General features: G+C 37.7%; 2 protein-coding genes across 2 annotated transcripts in view; one reads left to right on the top strand and one right to left on the bottom strand.

Moving 5' to 3' along the window:
- The window catches only part of LOC136248831 (kinesin heavy chain-like), a 22,877-nt gene extending 5,985 nt beyond the window's left edge, over positions 1–16,892 (top strand). Inside the window, exons 11-27 of the mRNA XM_066040645.1 lie at positions 61–512; positions 2,320–2,475; positions 3,831–3,950; positions 4,113–4,268; positions 4,548–4,640; positions 4,702–4,797; positions 4,993–5,110; positions 5,288–5,474; positions 10,622–10,723; positions 12,638–12,698; positions 13,218–13,286; positions 14,831–14,935; positions 15,559–15,695; positions 15,973–16,034; positions 16,106–16,241; positions 16,303–16,399; positions 16,677–16,892. Of these exons, the coding sequence (XP_065896717.1) occupies positions 61–512; positions 2,320–2,475; positions 3,831–3,950; positions 4,113–4,268; positions 4,548–4,640; positions 4,702–4,797; positions 4,993–5,110; positions 5,288–5,474; positions 10,622–10,723; positions 12,638–12,698; positions 13,218–13,286; positions 14,831–14,935; positions 15,559–15,695; positions 15,973–16,034; positions 16,106–16,241; positions 16,303–16,333 (2,081 nt within the window). The 3' untranslated portion in view covers positions 16,334–16,399; positions 16,677–16,892. The remainder of the gene's footprint in view (positions 1–60; positions 513–2,319; positions 2,476–3,830; positions 3,951–4,112; positions 4,269–4,547; positions 4,641–4,701; positions 4,798–4,992; positions 5,111–5,287; positions 5,475–10,621; positions 10,724–12,637; positions 12,699–13,217; positions 13,287–14,830; positions 14,936–15,558; positions 15,696–15,972; positions 16,035–16,105; positions 16,242–16,302; positions 16,400–16,676) is intronic.
- On the bottom strand, positions 16,676–19,452 carry LOC136248833 (uncharacterized). Its single transcript, XM_066040647.1, has 4 exons — positions 19,292–19,452; positions 18,432–18,473; positions 18,007–18,229; positions 16,676–17,953 (listed from the first exon to the last, which is right to left on the bottom strand). Exons 1-4 carry the CDS (start codon positions 19,370–19,372, stop codon positions 16,896–16,898), a joined length of 1,404 nt encoding a protein of 467 aa, XP_065896719.1. The 5' UTR covers positions 19,373–19,452; the 3' UTR covers positions 16,676–16,895.

Here is a 19,452-nt window from a genome sequence, read left to right as displayed (position 1 = left end):
GTGTACAAATCTACCCACCGAAATATCTACATGATGTGATAGATGTTCTTAATTCTTTAGGTGAGGCTGTGCCAGAAGATGAATGTGTGAAGATTACACTGCGTGATATCTCATCGGCCAGTATTGCTGCAGAAGAGATGGGAGGGGCTAGTGAAGCAGCCACACCCTCAATGTCACGACAATCCTCAACGCCTTCAATGTCACGGCAGTCATCTATATCGACGATATCATCATCAACAAATGACACACCCATACACTCACATACAATATCACTACCTGCACTAGAGACTACTCCTTTTCCTCTTGAAAACAGCCACCATGTTGCTATGGACAATATTGTTGTTGCTATGGACAATTATTCAAATTTAAATGGATCTGTCCCATCAGGTGCTACTCCAGTGCATGAGATGAAGCAGTCTGTTGCTATGGTAACAGCTAGTGGACCAATGACTGATGACTTGTTACTACTGGAGAGGGAAAGAGAGAAACTGTGTGCAGCTCTTGATGAGAAGGTGATATGTTTGTTATCAGTATTTCCTTGAATGAAAGCTGAGGCTAGTTTTTGTTTCTTTTAGAGTACTGTTGATCTAGATTTTAAATGGTAGGGTCTTTTTTAATGACGGGATGTTTATTTCAGAGTAACGTCCAGCATTCAAATTTGTGTTTGAATCTGTTTACTGTTTAGAGCGTGTAATTACTCTATAGATAAGTGCAGTGAGACTGAGGGCCTAAAACCATTACCATTATTTAGTAAACATTTGGGTGATACTTGCCTGCATACATGACCTCGACACCTCAGTATTGATAATTGATTATGATAATAGTTTGCAGAGCCCTTTTTTCAGCCACTCTACACATTTGCAACTTTCCCTTCTCGTATTGAGCAATACCATGTTTGGTTGTATGGTTACCATGTAGTAGTAGTTTGTCACCTTTAGACCCTTAACATGGACATCTTGATAATCGCACTTATCCATGGTCCCAGTGTACACACATTTACACCTCTAGACACCTCACTAATAAGGACACTTTGAGAGATGGGTTATAGTCTACTGCATAATACCTGTGGTACGTACTGTAATTGCTGGTCTTGATTATAAGCCTGGAGCACATAAGGAAAACGAAAGGCTGTTTTTAAGTAAAGGCCTGAGGTCAAAATAAGTTGGTGATGTGTACACTAATACAAATGGGACTATATGTGGAAAAGTGTCCTGATTATCAAGGTGTCTGATTATCAAGGTGTCTGATTATCAAGGTGTCTGATTATCAAGGTGTCTGATTTCAGGGGTATACTTCACTGTGTGCATTTTGAGGTGTGTTACCAGTGTGGCATGACTGGTATTGTGATTGCATTTTTGTACTGTTAGTAGTAATAAAATGTGTGGTGAAGTATTTTCTCACCGGACTGAAGCCTCTCACAAAATTATATCTCATCAAGCCAACCTGTTTTAAATAGTTGTGGCTTGTCTGGTACTTGAGATGGTATGAATTCTTTAGTATAATTATTGTAGTGCTTAAATAATGATTCAGATATTCAACTATTCGATCGACATGACATATATTTGGATCACTGACACACTGTTCGAATATTTGTTAGTACTGTAGTAAGTTGTGATCATGTGATCAGAAGGATGAAGCCAACTCTGAAGCTTGAGATTGTGAACAAAGTGACATATTCATAGTGAAAATGTCTATTTTAGAAGAGATAGAAATGGCTCTCAGACTTACCTTTACTGCCCAACAGAGATTTCAGTGCTAATTCATGCTTAAAGAATAATCAAATAATCAGTTGATTTGTTCACAAGTTATTTGAATATGTAGTATAAAGTACTAATCATTTCAGCACTACAACCTAATATATTATCAATGGAAAACTAAGCATGCTATGAATCCAGTATATTTATTTAAATTTATTGTACTAGTTAAAGCACCCCCCTGTGAGTGCAATATGCAAAATATAGCATGAGGGTGTTGGCAAGAGACTAATACAGCACGAGGCAAAGCCGAGTGCTGTATTCAGCTCTAGAGTATAGTACAAGTTTGGACAGATAGTATTGTTTTGGTGATTTAAAATGTTATGCATGTGATCAACAGTGCTGTATTTTCCGTACGCAGTACTGTATGGAATAAAGGCACTCTTATTTTGTTTGATCTTCACCCATTCAAGTGCTTTAAGTGTTCTTATTATTGATTTTTCTAATGAAAACTTAACAGTGTACATGCAAAACTAGTAATAGGTGTGAGTAAGAATGACCTATGTTTTGGTACTGTTCTACATTGTCACCTGACCCCATCCTATATTTGTTAATTCCACCTTAGGATGAAGAAATCCACCAACACACTCACATGATGGAGCAGTTAACACTAAGATTGTCAGAGAAGGAAGAGACACTGGAACAAGCTGAGGAAGAGAAACAGCAACTACAGACACACATCTCCACTATCGAACAGGAATTGTCCAAGACACATGATGAGGTGAGACAACAAACAAGCTGTTAACATTCTTACAAGCCCCCAATGAGATAAGCATTGCCTCGAGGGTGATTCAGTGTACTGCGTATATGTACAAAATACGTATCTTATTACAATTTTTATTACTATTAGGATGTACATGTTCCCTTACAGGGTCAATAGATTAAGTTGTCATTGTGACTGGATTTGCCATAAGGGGTCTCCATACACAACACACGCACGCACGCACGCATGCACGCACGCACACACGCACACACAATTAAAACTTTAATACACAAACCTGTTCCTACACTACAGAACTGTTTACTTCACAGTCATGAATTGCTCTATAACATAACATGTACAAATTTTGCCATTAGCATAAACCCATGCTGAAGTATAGTGGATAACACAAATTGTGAAATCTCCTGGAAGACCCCTTTTCACAAATCCTTAAATGGATTCATTCACCCAACAAGTTACTATATCACATGTTGGTTTGATTACTGTTGTACCAACCAAAAATGATTTGATAAGGAAAGATTTATTATATTACTAATTTACTCCATAACAACATTTTGCAGTGTATATATATCCTTCTGTTTGTTATTCCACATTACATTATCAAAATGGAAGAGAAAACATGTGTAGAGCAATCCCTTCAAGAGTAGTTGTTATTTGTCACAGAAAAACAGCACCTGTGACCGATTTGTTATTTGAGTAGTTGAGAATAGTCAAACAGTATGGTAGTACTGTTTAAGTAAGTATCATCCCTAAACTGATAGGTGCTGCCATATTGCCACTCTTAAAACTCATCCTAGAGGTATGTTATGCCAGACAAAAATCACCTTTGCAGTATAACTCCTAGCAAGCTTGTAATAGTTGGACAAATAGTCACTTGGTACCAGGGCAGGAGCCCATGGCTGGAACCACTTTTTAGCTACTTGAATTTGTAATGATGAAAATACTCTAATAGAACAGTCATCAAGATACTCTAATAGAGCATTCAGTATAGAATATAACCACTGTCTAATTACACTACTTGGTCTAAGCCATTACAGCTATGTTAATTGTCTTTAAATCTTTAAAAGTTCCAGTGAGTCATCTGCATGGATAATCTTCACATCAGATCAATAAACAGTAGGTGTGCATGACTATAACCACAATGTAGTCCAACCACTCAAAATCTCTGGTGACTATATTGGGTTAGCGAGTAGTTTTTTAAAAATATTTTTGCATTTAGCGTAGCACATCTCCTAATCATTAGGTCACAATTTATACAGAGTTTAAAAAATTTGAAAATAATTTTTTTCTGGAAACTTTCCCCTCAAAAATAACCCACAATACACAGTACATGTGAACTATGTTGTAATCCACAGCTGAAGGAAGTGATGGAGGCACTTGAAGAGTTAGCAGTGTCTTATGAGAGACAAGACAGTGAGATTGAGGCCAGCAATCAGGAGAAGGTGGCCCTGCAGACTGAAGTGGAACAACTTCAGGTAAACCAGACCATATCACATGTAGCTTTGAAGTTGGTTGAAATCTTTTGCACAATTTGCGATGCAATTTTGCAAAACTTTCAAATTATAGTGTCTTATTAGTGTTCTTTTTGTGTCTGTATTTACATTCCTATACTTCCATTCTTATGCTGTATTCCACAGGCCACGGTACAGGAACGGACACAACAGTTCCTGGCCATACAGGAGGTGTCTGATGTACGACAGAAGACCACTAGTGAACTGGTTCAGACACTTGTGGAGAAGATCGCTGACATCAGTGAAGTGTTCGACATTGAAGAATCCTCTAAACTTCCTGATGTAAGTGACACCTGCCACAACTGTAGTTTACTCCTAGTATGTACTATTGTACTGTGGACCTGACCACCCATGTAAAGGACACTGTACATTTGACCTCTCCTGTATATGTTCTGAAGACCTCTACCAATACAATTTTACCTCTGAAAAGACAACCTTTGTTATAACAGTAAAAATTCGCCCCAGTCCCAAAGTGTCCTTTATATAACAGTTCCATTGTAATAAGTTTTTTTGTATAATATTTTGCTGAGACAGTTGTATTGTATGTGGTTGTACATACAGATTAAAATTGGAGGGCCAATCTCAGCTGAGGATGTCACAAAAATATGTGTACACGTTTCCAATCTACAAGGCGAGGCCTCTTTTTTGGCTAAAGTAAGTTGTAACATATATTACCATTAGCAACAAGCTTGTTTATGCTGTTTGTTGTTTGTAGCAAAAGAGGGACTTGGAGGTCGCCCACTGTGAGGCAGAGAATCAAGCACACACAGCCATGTCAGAATTATCACGTTGTAAATTAAAAATTTCCCAGGTTAGTGGAATAAGTGTTTGTTTACCAGGAATATATTATAAACATGTACTTGCACAAGAAGTAACACAATAAATAGTATCAAGAACATATGAAGGACTCTGACATTGTGCACAATGTTGTTTTGCATACTTGCACCTTTCTAACATACACGGTATTGTGTACGTGTGTCTTATTATATCTGCTCTTATCTCCTAGTGTGAAACACAGCACGAATCACTTATGGCTTCTCATAAGAAGACAGAGATACACAAAGCACAACTTGAACAACATGTAAAGTCTCTCAATGAAGAACTGGTATCACTTAGAGCAAGGGGTAAGTGAAGCTCTCTAGTAGAGCAACTTTAGGTGTGCAGTGAAAACTTCTTAACTTTTTGAGACTGAATTTTTAAAGTTTCATTGTATGATTTGTGACTGTTCTAATAGAGTATATTTGGCATTAAAATTATTGACTCTTCTATTAGGGTATATTTTAACACTTGTATAATTACAGAGCAAATGATGGTATCAACACAGTTTGGACAACAGCAAGAGAACATTGATGTGCTCCGTTCAGCCAATGAGGTTAAAGATGCAATGGCTAAACAGTTGGAGAGACACTGGGAACAACATCAACATCAAATGGAATCACTGAAGATGGAAATTGCTCAGAAGGAAACTTCCCTTGAGCAGCTACAATTGTAAGTTGTACTAGACTACTAGTATTATGTCTGCTGTGTATATGGTCCTTTACACGTTGTATGTATGTTATATACATGGACATGATAATTAACAAGTCCTGATGTTGTTAAATCAGGCACGTGCCCACAGCTGGCTATGGGCACAACCTGGTTTACTGAAATTGTTTTAGTAAAAATGTGTATGTCTATATCTATCTACCTGCCTATATTTGTCCATACGCACCCACATGAGCAAATCCTTTTAGTGGTAAAAGCAGTCAGCCTATGAAAACTAAGCACTAAATGAAGCCCATTATTAAACTTAACATAGGCAAGGTTTGCACTCTTTTTGCCAGTTTGAAATACGGGAGTAGTGACGTTCTACAAACTTTGTGAAGTACCTTCCCTTTAGGCTCTTCATGTAGTTAACTACCAGAAAACACCATAGCAGGCCTCTTTGCTACTAGGAAATGCGTATCTCTTTGACTCAAAAAGGAGCACGTCCCTACGTGCACGACTGAAAATGAAGGGTAGCCTTGAGATTTTGTAGAGAGAACTTGTGGGAAAAAGTACTGTAAACTAACTATAAAACAGTTGAGAAGATACTTATGCGTAATAAGTTGTTGAAAGCGGTCTGTTCAAAATGCACTAACTAAGCAACGTAATTAAAGAATTACGAACTAATTCACCAATTACGAAAGCGTAAATAAAATATATATATATACTACACCTGTGGATGAGATCAAAAGCACCGTGCTGTGGTATATAACTGATATACCACGGCAAACTGTGGTATATTATATAGTACAATAGTACTGTGTAGTAGGGACCACAAAGGAGTAGGCGTGGCCCATGAAATAGTATCACCCAAAAAACAGCCTTAATTTTCCCTGATGATGATGTGGCAGTATTGGTTAGGCCTAAACAAACTTTCAGATCGACCTGAAACCCTTTCAACAAATTGCTATGGAATTTTAAAAAAAAATTATTTAATGGAATTTTCTGGTGATGACTGACTGACCGAGTAATTGACTGATGCCTTCAGACAAGCGTAACTCAATAACGGTTAAGGCTACGGGCTTGATTTTTTCATTGTTTGACGTCGCTTCAGCCCAACAGGTGCCTTTTGGCATACCGCAGAATGTACAATGCATTCTTCATGGAATTACCAGTGTCCTCCTTTGTCTTTGCTGACAGCAAAAAATATCGATTTAGTGATAGCGCCACGTGTATTATCTATGATAGCACGTGATGGCTTCCCTTCATAACGGAAATCGTCCATATTTGTCATAGTGGCTATTTTTATAGCAGAGGTGCTTTTCAAACAGTTCTTGATTCGTACTGCTGTGTAACGGGTTGAACATAGCAGACAACAAAGCGTAATGGATACTTCACTTTTCAGACTATAATTGATATAACTGAGGCGTGCAGCACCATTTCTTTTGGTATGTGTGGATTGCAGAGGTGCTTTTCAAACAGTTCTTGATACGAAATGCTGCGTAATGGGTTGAACATAGCTAACAAAACGTAATAGGTATTTCACTTTTCAGACGATAATTGGGGTGCGCCGCACCATTTCAGATGTGGTATGCGTGGGTTCACCAGTCATAATAATTATTTACAAAAAAGTTAACAAACAAGTACACAGAAAAATTTGGAATTTTCAACTAGAGTAGGGACCACAACACATCAATAAAAAGTACTGAAACAAGCTGGAGAACAATAAGAAGTGTTATATCCCTACTCTGCTCAAGTAAAACAATAAAACAATAAGAAGTGTTGTATCCCTTCTCACAGTAAAACAATAAGAAGTGTTATATCCCTACTCTGCTCAAGATACCATAATGGAAATGCACAGTAGGGATATAACACTTCTTATTGTTTTACTGTGATTTAATATCGTGCACTACTCCAGCTTGTTTCAGTACTTTTTATCGATGTGCTATGGTCCCTACTCTAGTTGAAAATTCCAAATTTTTCTGTGTGCTTGTAACTAATATACACTGATATACCACACTTTGTGGCTATGCTTACCATATATGGTGTAACTTCACACATTCCACGAAATCCTTATCTAAATGGTAAACAAGTCTCTAATAACAAGCGCCTAAATCAGCCAACATTTATTCACCTCAGCTACTGGAACGATTTTCGATGAAGTCTTGTCTCCTTTGTGAATAACTCACTAGTCACAACCAGGTGGGTGTGGCACCGCTAAGAATCTAAAATGTCTGATCCATCAAGAATTTCTACTGATTTCCATCTCCAGGAGGTGCTGTTTCACTATAAATTGCTATCTATAATCGTTTCATCTACTGGGATGTAGAATAACGATTACTCGGGATATGACTACATATACACACTCTCACTAGAGCACTACACGCTCTCATGAATCGTACATCATATCCCTCATAAGCGTGTTATAACTATAATATGTATATATAATTAGCGCCTGGTCTTTAGAAGTAGCACAACATTTTTATCGTTCTTAGTTATCAGTTATCCAGGGCATTGGAATGCTGTACATGGCTGTGCGGTGTACAAATGCCTTTTGTTGACGGTTGTATATGTTTATGATCCCAGTTGTTGTGGTTTCATATCCACTTTCTTACTGACAAGCCCTTAGTGAAATATTTGGTTTTTGAAGCATTTAGGCCAACAGTAAAGCAAGGTTTCATTAAATGGTGTTGACCCCTCAGTTGTGCTTACAAGTAGTCCCACCAGGTATACTTATACCCATGGCTTCTCCAAGAGCTGAATATCGATTGAGATATATAAACTCCATCACTTATTATTAAGAGTGCATTATGTTCATGTGTTCTTATGTCATCATCTACTTGTGTCGTGTAAACATCGTTCCTTCTGTAAACATCTGGTGGGTATTTGTGTATTGCTACAATGGAACTAATGGATAGCAAGACTTGTTATTACATCTTCTGTTCTAAGATGTTATTGTCATCTAATGTGTCAAAGACATGGTGTAGGCTTCTATTGTGTAATTTGAAACGACAATTTTATTGGTCTTGTTCTTTAGAAATTGGTTGCCAGGTGTATTGTTTACAGATGGGTGTAGGTACTTCCCCATAATTGTAACCATAATGTGAAAAGCAGCTTTGGGCACTTTGACATAACTGTATGACTTCAGTACATACATACAAGCAGCATCTTTATCTTAACATCACTAGTTCTTGGTGCAAGGCAAGTTTATAGTGAAGTAGTACTAATAAGAGTAGTACAATCAACGCTGTGTTTTGAGACTGCAACAATGCAGTAATCTTCCTTGTGAAGACATGAAGTTCACCATAGCTAGTTGACATGACAAGATGACCTTGAGGTAGTCACTGAGCTTATATTACAATGTTAATACCACTGACCTTATACTGAGTGACTTCCCTCATGACCTCGTCAACAAAACATTGTGGTGGTACAGTGTAACATGGTCACCTGTAATCCTGACTGTGACTTTGTGTAACATTGTTCTGTACATCAATTGGGAGTTTATTGGCTGAATGAGCAGAAATTTTCACAGTACATAATTTTCACGGACTTCGCGGTTAACACAGCAAACATGAAACTAAAATCCATGAATATTTCATATTGTGAGAAGGAATACAAAAATGCACTTTGTCGGGAGTGCTTCAGAATGGGACATGGCTGGTGCACTTTCAGCTCTCTGTTAACACGCTGCTTGGCAAAGTGCTGGCTTAAAGTTATGAGTTAGATCCATATCGTTATTTGCAGTCAGTGTAACATAATCTCAAATACAAGACAACTCTGCAACCATGAAGACCACTTTGAGGCATGTGATACGTGAAAATATAATCATAAACAATGGCATTGAACTGTGAAATAAAATTGTAAAAATCCTGATTTGGTTTGCAACCGTGAAAATTTCATAGTAAAGTATATAAAGTATCTTCTTGTCAGGCCCTCCTTTATATCTCTCATCATCTATAATAGAGGGTATCCATTGATGTGTACACTGTAAAGGTCTGGCTTTATTATTATGTTTTAGAAACTATTTCATGTTGTACTGTAGAGCCTTTTAAGACTGTATATTGGTGAATCTTGTTATTTCATATACAACTGGTTACTAGGCAGTAACTGTGTAACCTTTCTCATTGTGGTAACTGTTTTGTTGATGTTCTGGTTGCTGAGAAGTTATTATTTCTACATATCAAGGAGTGGTCCAATTGTGACTGCTCTGTCACTTAATCTACATGTACAATTCTAAGAAATTGAAAGTTGTGTCTCAGTAGGTTTGATAACTTTCTGCCATTCTTCCATTATCACACAATTAAGGGACACAGTAACTTAGTCTGTTTATAAATCTGTTGTACATCTTGTTGGCTTCCAAGTGACTTACTGTAGTTCATATTTAATGTATTTAGTGTCATGTCTGGTAGTTAGCTTATTGTGATTCTCAATGTTTATGTGTTGTTGAAGTCATTTTGAAAGTGTTACATTTACAAGTATAGATTGTATGGCTTTAGACAACAAACAGTGAAGCATGTCATCCTAATAGTCACTAAGGCAGTTTGCTCTAGTCATTGCTCAAACTACTCTGCTACCCTTCAAACCACTTCATAGAGTATTGCATTAAAGGAATCGGCTACATGTATTTATGATCGTTTATGTGATACTTAAAGCAGCTTCGGTCTGCCCTGAGGGAAAAGTGAAATGGTATTTACTTGCAGTAGTTGTTCCCTTCTTCTGGTCTGCTCCGTTTGCTTGTGTATTACTCACTCAGAAACAATTTGTTGTTACATATATTACTTGATGCAATACTTGTTGTTATTGTCAAGCAGTGTCCCAATAAAGACTAATTATATTTCCTGACTGATGTGGTGAAATGAAACCTGTTGGGTAGGAGACGTGATGTGGTAATGTTTGAGAATATGCCTTTATTGGCTTCTGTTGGCTCCTGTTAGCTTCTCTGTGAAGCTGGCTATTATATGTATATATGTGCTCTAATTGTGTGGGTGTGTGGCAAGTGGTGTACTGTGGAGAGTCAGACTATGTAGAAGTGTGCATGTGTTAGTGAGCTCATCCAAGAGGATGTGTTTGTTAGTGTTAGTACATGTACAAACACAAGAAGACTACTGTATCATCTCTCACACATGCACACACACACACTACACATAATAACTTGTTATTGTCTTCCCTAGTCAATTACAAGTGCAACAACAACAGAGAAATGAACTGGAGGAATCCATACACCAGATCCACCAAGGTTACGCTGCCAAGATTGAGAAACTATCTTCAGCAAGGTGAGTACAGCACATTGGTAGATGTGACTCGGTGTACTATATTGTTGTGTGTGTTGAATATACTATATGATCACCACCACACAAGTTGGGAGAATTATAGAAATCCAACAATCACCCAGACTGGCTCATTGACCACATCTTATACTGCACACATAATATACTGAATACATTCACTACTAATCATTGTGTAACATAAAACCTGTCCATGTTGTTAATTATACCATATAACAGGTTAACTTTGAAGCCAAATTTTTGAAGAGGAGCTAGTAAAATTAAGTTCGTAGGTTTTATTTTCGAATGCTCCTAGCACCAATAAATAATTTTGATAGTGTGCATTTAACCAAGTGGATTGTTATCACCACATGTATACAAATGATAAGTTCATATCACATCTGCAACCAAATATGGGCCACTACATTTGGGAGAATTTTGTTCTGCAGATGAACCTGAAGTGACAAGAGTGCAAATCATTGCATATGTCCACGTTTGGAGGGAAATCTCAAGTAGCTTTGTTTACTAGCAATTGGCTTGAAATAACAATGCCGTTGCAATCTTAGTTCAACAGTTACACATTTCTGTAGCACATAGTAGCGAGCACCAAGCGAGTTCCAGGTGAGGTTCCAAGCTTAGCTACGTAAAAGTTTGTGCATAATTATCATTTTTACAAAGAGTTGAATTTTTGTAGATCTACTGCTCTTCAAATAATTCGAAAATTAAACTCCTTCAAAAATATATGGTATTAACAGAACAACTTAATTGTCCATTGTTCTGTATAGCTTTAGAATATGCTTATTAGAGAGGTGTCCTCATTAGAGAGGTGTAGGGGTCTAAATGTGCGTACACTAATACAAATGGGACCATGGACAAGTGTCCTGATTATCAAGGTGTCCACTTTTCAGAGTGTCCTTTATTAGGCTCCATTATACGTTTGCACCTGTGACATCACTATATGCTGAATATGACTGGATGGTTTGTTAGTAAACCAGTTTACTGAGTTTAGTAGCAGACTGTGCTGCTGGTAGTTAGCGTAACCTGTTACAGTATTTGCTGCCATTATATATATATACATTGTTAATATGTTTTTGGGATAGTATTTTTGACTATCACTATTAACTTCAAGTGGCTCATTCATTGTTAACATAATTATTAGTAATATTTACTGTACAGTTGTTCACACCCATTATCCTCCTCCTAGCTCTGTTGTAGTATAGCTCACACCTGATGGTGTGGTTACTGTCTGTTGAGCTGTAACTAGTCCCATTTGGATTGATGGTGTATTAACAGTTTACAATTGTTTGCAGGGTGTGAGTCACCACAGAGAAAACTTTGTATTACAGTTTTTCCAAACCTTTTAGTGACACTATCTTCCACTATTCCCATGATTCACTTGTTACCACCAATTCCCCCTAGCAACAGTGGTACTGGTTTTCACAATACCACAAACAGGAACATTTAGTAGGGATTTGAGGGAAATCGGTTAGATTAGAAGCCAGTGACTAACCCAAACAAACAGTTGGTGACCTATGAATATATTACCAGTGAGGGACTGAGGGGGAAGTTATGGAAACATCACTGGTGATGTAGATAATTGCTCTAGTCTAACCATCACTGAGTACATGTATTCTCTAGTATAGACATGTGTGTATAGGAGTGGGACAGCTGCTGTGTGTGACCTTTTAAATCCCTTTGTTGAGTAGGTCCCAAACATAGCTACGACATGCTTCATAATCTCTAACACCACCTCATTATAGTGACCATATTAAGTACGTAGGTCCCAAAGGCTCATTAATAAGATCGCTTCTGTATTTTTTCCTGCAGGTAATCTTAAATGATTCTGTGTGCATGTTTAATCTACCTGTACACATGTATGTATATTGTGTGCACGTACTCACCACCTTTCTTCTCCACACATAGTATGAAGGCACAAGTACAGACTCGTACTACTCAACAACTTGGTGGACTAATGGAGACAGTAGTAAGTGATATAACCATGTCATATTGTTAACCAGTTCAGTGATGATATATCAGTCTACTATATGATGCGCATATCATTAAAATGTTAATACATGAAACCTTTAGTAATTTGACTGGTAATTATAATGTAAATTCAATACTAAATATATTTTTAAGAAACTTGTCAGATCAAGTGGTACCGTGGATATGAAATTATGAATGTATACCATACCATATCTTGTATTACTGATAAATGATACATTAGTTAAATTTTTGTTGTTAGTATTAAGGACAAGGCCACAGTTTGTTGGAATTGGTTATACTGTATTTAGCGTTGTGCTTTAGAAATAGGTAGAGCTCATTGTAGTTCAAATATAAAAGTTTGCAACCAAAGATGTGTTGAACAATTAATCATATGTAATATTTTAAACCATTGTTGTAGGTATTAACAATTTGTAACTACCCTAATATGGTACTCCCCAGTATAGTAATACCTTGTTGGTGTAGTGGTATATTAATATTCTCTGTTGTATTAATGAAGGGTAAAGAAGTGAAGAAATTAGATGACTTCAAGGACTCTCTCATACAAGAAATGTTGAAGAAGATTAAGGTACACCCTGCTAACACACACACACACACACACACACACACACACACACACACACACACACACACACACACACACACACACACACACACACACACACACACACACACACACACACACACACACACACACAATCTTGCTATCCTTGTTTCAGAGGCTTCCTAAAGTTGTCCAAGTGATTCCACAAGAAATGGTTCCTTTAAAAATGATTTCAATATACAACTGACTCATGTTTAATTTGCTATACACACTGTTGACTCCCTTTTACAACATTGTTTTCTGTTTGCTATAATTTATTCCTTGCCTGGAATTAATTGCAACTCGTGAACAGATCTCTGTTTGCACATTTTTCACATCCAATTCTGTTAATTTAGTTTACCTGCTGTAGTAGTGATGCTCATCCTGAGGTTGTGTGTAGTGTTGCACAACTGTGGTGCAATAACATGGCTTGGTATAAGGTTTGAAGGACACAATTTTTGCAACTAGTTTACTGCTATAAACATGTCCTAGTCTTTACCAGATACAAGTACAAAGAAATATTCACAGTAGGGATATAACACTTCTTATTGTTTTACTGTGATTTAATATCGTGCACTACTCCAGCTTGTTTCAGTACTTTTTATCAATGTGCTATGGTCCCTACTCTAGTTGGAAAATTCCTGTATATTGTTTGTTAACTTATTTTTAAGTAATTATTATGACTGGTGAACCCACGCATACCGCATCTGAAATGGCGCTGTGCGCCCCAGCTACAATTATTGTCTGTAAAGTATCCGTTGTCAGCTATGTTCAACCCGTTACACAGCATTACAAATCAGGAACTGTTTGAAAAGCACCACAATCCACGCATATACCGAAAGAAATATTGCCGCACGCTCCAGTTATATCAATTATCATCTGAAAGTGAAGTATCCATTACGCTTCATTGTCAGCTATGTTCAACTCGTTACACAACAGTACGAATCAAGAACTGTTCGAAAAGCGCCTCTGCAATCAAAATAGCCACTATGAGAAAAAAAGGACGATTTCCATTACGAAGGGAAGCCATCATGTGCTACCGCTAAATTGACACTTTTGCTGTCAGCAAAGATGAATGGGACACAAAGGAGGACACTGTTAAGTCCATGGAAGAAAGCATTGTACGTACTGCGGTATGCCAAAAAGCACCTCTCAGGCTGAAGCAACGTCGAACAGTGAAAAAATCAAGCCTGTAGCTTTAGCTGTTATCGAGTTAAGTTGTCTGAAAGCATCAGTCAGTTAATTACTTACTCAGCCAGTAGAAAATTCCATTAAATAGTTTTTTTAAATTCCGTAGCAACTTTTTGAAGGCGTTTCGGGTTGATCTGAAAGCTTGTTTGGGCTTAGTTTTATGTAACCAATACTGCCTCATCGTCGTCTGGGAGATTTGAGGGGTGATGTTATTTCGTGGGCCACATCTACTCCTTTCTATACAGTACTGTCATACTATATGATAAATATATATAAAATCACAAAATTCTTTTCTGCAAAATATTACATTGTTTTTTCCACTTTTGTTGCTGGTGCAGGCCAAGCCTCAGACTACAGAGGGAGTGTCTCCAATACCTGGAAGAAGAAATGAAGTTAAATTTTTGGAGAAGAATCTTCAACAGCTAACCATGACCCACAAACACGTGAGTATAGCAACATGTCCACATGGGGCCTGGCTTCTAGCCACTGAAATTTAATATTATAAAAATAACACATGGCTGAAATTAAGAGACTATTCAGTGGTTGAAGCTTTTAAAGTGATAAACTGTTGTGATATTTATGTGGCTTCTTACCTGACAGTTCTGTAATCCCACAAGTGGAAAGGAGTATAATTATCTCTCATAGACCAAGGCCTTTCCTCTGCCCTGTTCTCTCTATAAGGAATGGACTTTGTAATATGCTTGTACTTAAACAATCAGCAGTAATGAATTTCTTAATCCACAGATTATAGAGTTGTTATTTTATCTAACTCAATATCTATTAGGCTTGGTAGCACCTAATATAAACTGTACCACATGTTAACCATATAAGGCATACATGCCTTGTAACATTATTTCTCTAAGAAGATAATACTAAGGTGATACTGGCTTGCTATCAATATGACTTTGAGTAGTGGCTGTTGACTGGCAGCAGATAAGATGTCTGTGTTGATAGGTGTGGGGTTGAAGTGGTGGCAACATTACTGGACCAGTAGTCAGCAAATGTCATTGTGTGGTTGTTTATTGTTCAGGGGCTTGTGTATATAAACAATTTTGTTTACTCATAGACTGTGAAGCAGTTGACATCACTGCAGAAGGAACAGCCAAAGATGAAGGCAGTCCTCACCAACAAAGAGAAACAGATTGCTGATCTTAAAAAACTTGTTCAACAAATGAAGGAAAATGCACAAGTTGAACAGGCAAAGTAAGCTGGACTCTCATGTTCTTTATTCGGTTACTTTATGAATAAAGACAAGTGTTTTGTGTACTGTTGCGATGGCAGTCTGCAGGTCTCTTTACTCTGCACACTTGACTGAATTGTGGTGAGATTTTGAAATAGTTTTGGCTTTAGTCACTAATTGTTGCTGCAAGTCAACAACACCTGCTAACCCAAATAAATGAAGTTTTATATCACTACCTTTGTTATTTCATTATTACATCATCAACTATTTCACAACTTTGTCATCATCTCTCATCTTTAGGTACCAGGATACTATTAATAAAATGAGGCAAAATTTCATCAACAAATTGAGACATGGAGCAGGTAATGTAACCTCTTTTAAACCATATTTTGTGGGACTTGTAACAATTTTTTTTTGTCTCTCCTAATTTCAGGATATCGGACGCAGGGTCCACAGATTGTGAAACCAGTTCAGCGAAGCATTCCAAAAAGTTCAGCTACAAATCAACAACTCTTGAGAATGGCTGGGGTCAAGATTGTTGGACAACAAGTGTCCAATGTTGTATCCCTGTGAGTGTATCATGGCATGCTTGTATGTTCTTATTAATGCCCATGTGTTGTCTGTTGCTAGGGGTAACAATGCCAGACAACTAGTGAGCTGATAATTCTCAAGATGATCTGTCTAATTTTTAATATTTATGAAAATTTTTATCAGCATTCTATTTTTGGTCAGTTATTATGTAGTTTGTGTAGCATTGTATCATGGGGTCGAGTCTGTTTAAAAATTCTCCTTTTTGCTGTATCCTTTTTTGGGGTATCTGCTGTGTATAATATTCAGGCCAGCACCAGGTTTCTTGGGAGCTGATCATGACTTAGAAAACTTTGTGGGACAATATTTGGTGAATTTTAGGACACACTATTCATTCCTTGAATCACTTACTGCACATGTAGACTGTTGTTGTTATACATTGACTATTGCTTACATATTCATATTTTGTTCTCTAGAATTCTCTTCAATTCATACTGTTTTGTATTTTGTCATGTGCATATGTATCATATTACCCTGATTGTTCACAAGTGTAAAAATATTATTAAACTTTCGAACTGTACAAAAAACACAAACATATAATATTCATTTCTGTACAATAACATTTTTAAAGATATAACTTGTCACAATAATTCTGTACATATTTATATTACAATGAAAGTTAATGTAGTGTGCATTTATTGAAGTGATGCAGATCCCATTAATGAAATGAGAGATCTCGGTGGGGCTACTGGAGGGCCCTGGTCTGGTGTTGGTGATGGATGTTCTTGTACTGGAGACAAACTATTTTGATGTGGTGAGGTTGGAGGTGAATTGGTATCGTTTGGGCTAGCTGGCAGTGGTTCTAGGGAAGAGTTGACATATGGGCAGCTGGCTGTATTTGAGACACTGTCCATTGCACCTGGTTGCTCTGATGAACTGTTTGAACCTTGTGGTGAAACAGATGTTTTTGAAACAGATCGAGTAAGTCCTTCTTCATCAAAAACACCAGAGTCTTTTCTTTCTGTGCTTTTTATACTGCTTCGGTTGTGAGAATTTTCAGGCAACGAAGGTGCATCCATGCTGCCTTGTCGGAATCTAGACAATGGCATAGAACCTTCCATACTGACAACTGACGCTTGACGGAAATTACTCAGTGTAGTGCGAGCTATTCCATCAATACTTGCTACCGATGGCTGCTTGACTAACTGTGGAGTAGTTCTCTGTGATGTTGAGAATGTCATACTGCGTGGATGCATCATGTCCACATCTGTCACACTGTTTGACGAGAGCTTTCGTTGTTTAAAAATCGGAGCTGAGGTAGTTGCAGTCACACTTGGTTTTCGCATACTTGCAACAAGAGCAACTTGGGCCAAAGGAGCGGCACCTGGGCAAGAGTAATGTTGCGGTGCACTAAAGTTAGGTCCTTCACTGCCAGCATTATTGAAAACCATGTGTTGCTTGGTGAGATTCTGGATTAGGTTCTTAACCATGTTGATTATGTAATCAGCTGTCTCCATTCCAGATCCAACAGAGAAAAAATAAAGTCCACCATTATCGTGTGAACAAGGGCACACTTCAAACCACAAAATGTCATTGCAACTGCCAAATCTCTTCAAAGACTTGAACTTGAAACTAGCCAGTTGCCTGGTGGTTGATGGACACACAACGACAGCTTCAACTTTGAGAACCTTCAGCAAGCCATGACCTGGTGATAACTGAGCTTGATGGGGAATTGCCACGTGGTAAACATGTTCTGGAAAAAAAATAAGTAACACACTAAAAACCCTATTAAACACATTTTCTAACCTCTTCTGAGAGCTTCACACAACTTAGCTACCCACAAGTTCTTGACCTGAAAGTCACCAGCCTGCAAGACGTAGGTATTCTTTTGTAGTTCAATAGCAAAACAGTGTTCTCTTCGTCCAGCAGATACGCTTGGCTTGATGGCCACAAACTCTTCGAAGTTTACTTGTTTACATTTCCCCTTCTTGGAGTCATCTTTATAATAAGCAAGCTCGAAGGCTTTGTCCTAAAATAAGAAAGATAAAAATAGCATATTTATGTCTTCTTCACACACTGGTAAGCCTTATAACAGATCAAACAAAGAGATGAGCTAATGATTACTGGAGAGCCAAATGACTGGATGAAAGTGTGTCACAACCACAAGGGGAATATTCCAGGAAATTAAAGAACCACATTAATGCATTATTATAACATGTGCAGCTGCTCACCGAATCTGTCCTCCTGAGCACAAAAAACTTGTGTTTCCAAGTCTGTAAAAAGTAGCATACATAATTAATATAGCAGTATATAATAAGAAACACAGCTTGTTAACACATCTGATTTGGGAGCTTTCAGGTTATGTGACAATTAACCAGCACAGCTAATAACACTCTGAACCATTAGTAGCCATACAATTATGACAATCAATTGATTGTAAGAATTCATGACTGCAATTGTCAATGTATAAAACATGGCTGCCACTTCAAAGGAACATCAACCCTAAGGCTTATCCCAATGGTTAAGTACAAGAGCACAACAGAACCTTGTCTCCTGTGGTTAATATAACGTGTTAATTAGAGACACTACCTTGGAAGCCACACCGAAGCCATTCTGTGAGGCACTCCAGATCTTTTACAATCAGGCCTTGTTGCTAGCCTCATGTTACTACAACAAACCTGGTTTAGTATTTAACAGCTAGTAGCAACATATAAACACCCAAGCCATTCATGCACATAACAGCAAAAATCGTGTTCAAATTAAAATTTGGTCATAGATATTTGTTACAGGTGAAAACTATCCAACCATAGCCTCCAGGAGAACTCTAAACCAAACGTGCTCACATTAACCACTTTTCAGACACGCTGGGTGACAATCTCACTGGCTATACAGAACCTTCGATCGCACAAAAGGGCAGACTGTTACTGATACCAGTTAAATTAATTCAAACTTGTTGCATTTTTCGCTATATAACATGCACCCATCCACGTGATTATTAACATGTTTAAAGCTGCCCAGTTAATATGATGGATGCATTACAACGTGGGACAGTATACCTGCACGCCATGCTGTGTCAGCACGCTAAACTTACCGTCAACAACTTCAATTTATCGATCGGTTTCGTCTTGTATAAGTATCCCTCACAAATTACACTGTCGTCAAAGAACGCCATGAGCCTACCTCGCCGGACTTGACTGCAAACAATTGATGAAGGTGACGGGCAAGCAAACAATTTTATAACAATGAGCACAT

This window comes from Dysidea avara, chromosome 3, assembly GCF_963678975.1.
Source record: "Dysidea avara chromosome 3, odDysAvar1.4, whole genome shotgun sequence".
Lineage (NCBI taxonomy): Eukaryota > Metazoa > Porifera > Demospongiae > Dictyoceratida > Dysideidae > Dysidea > Dysidea avara.
This window is presented reverse-complemented; position numbering and strand designations above follow the sequence as displayed.

Coding starts and splice junctions, on each gene's coding strand:
- LOC136248833 (XM_066040647.1), bottom strand. CDS start 19,372: ATGGCGTTCTTTGACGACAGTGTAATTTGTGAGGGATACTTATACAAG. Junction 18,474..19,291: donor ATAAATTGAAGTTGTTGACG/GTAAGTTTAGCG, acceptor TACTTTTTACAG/ACTTGGAAACACAAGTTTTT. Junction 17,954..18,006: donor GTGTGAAGCTCTCAGAAGAG/GTTAGAAAATGT, acceptor TTTTTTTTCCAG/AACATGTTTACCACGTGGCA.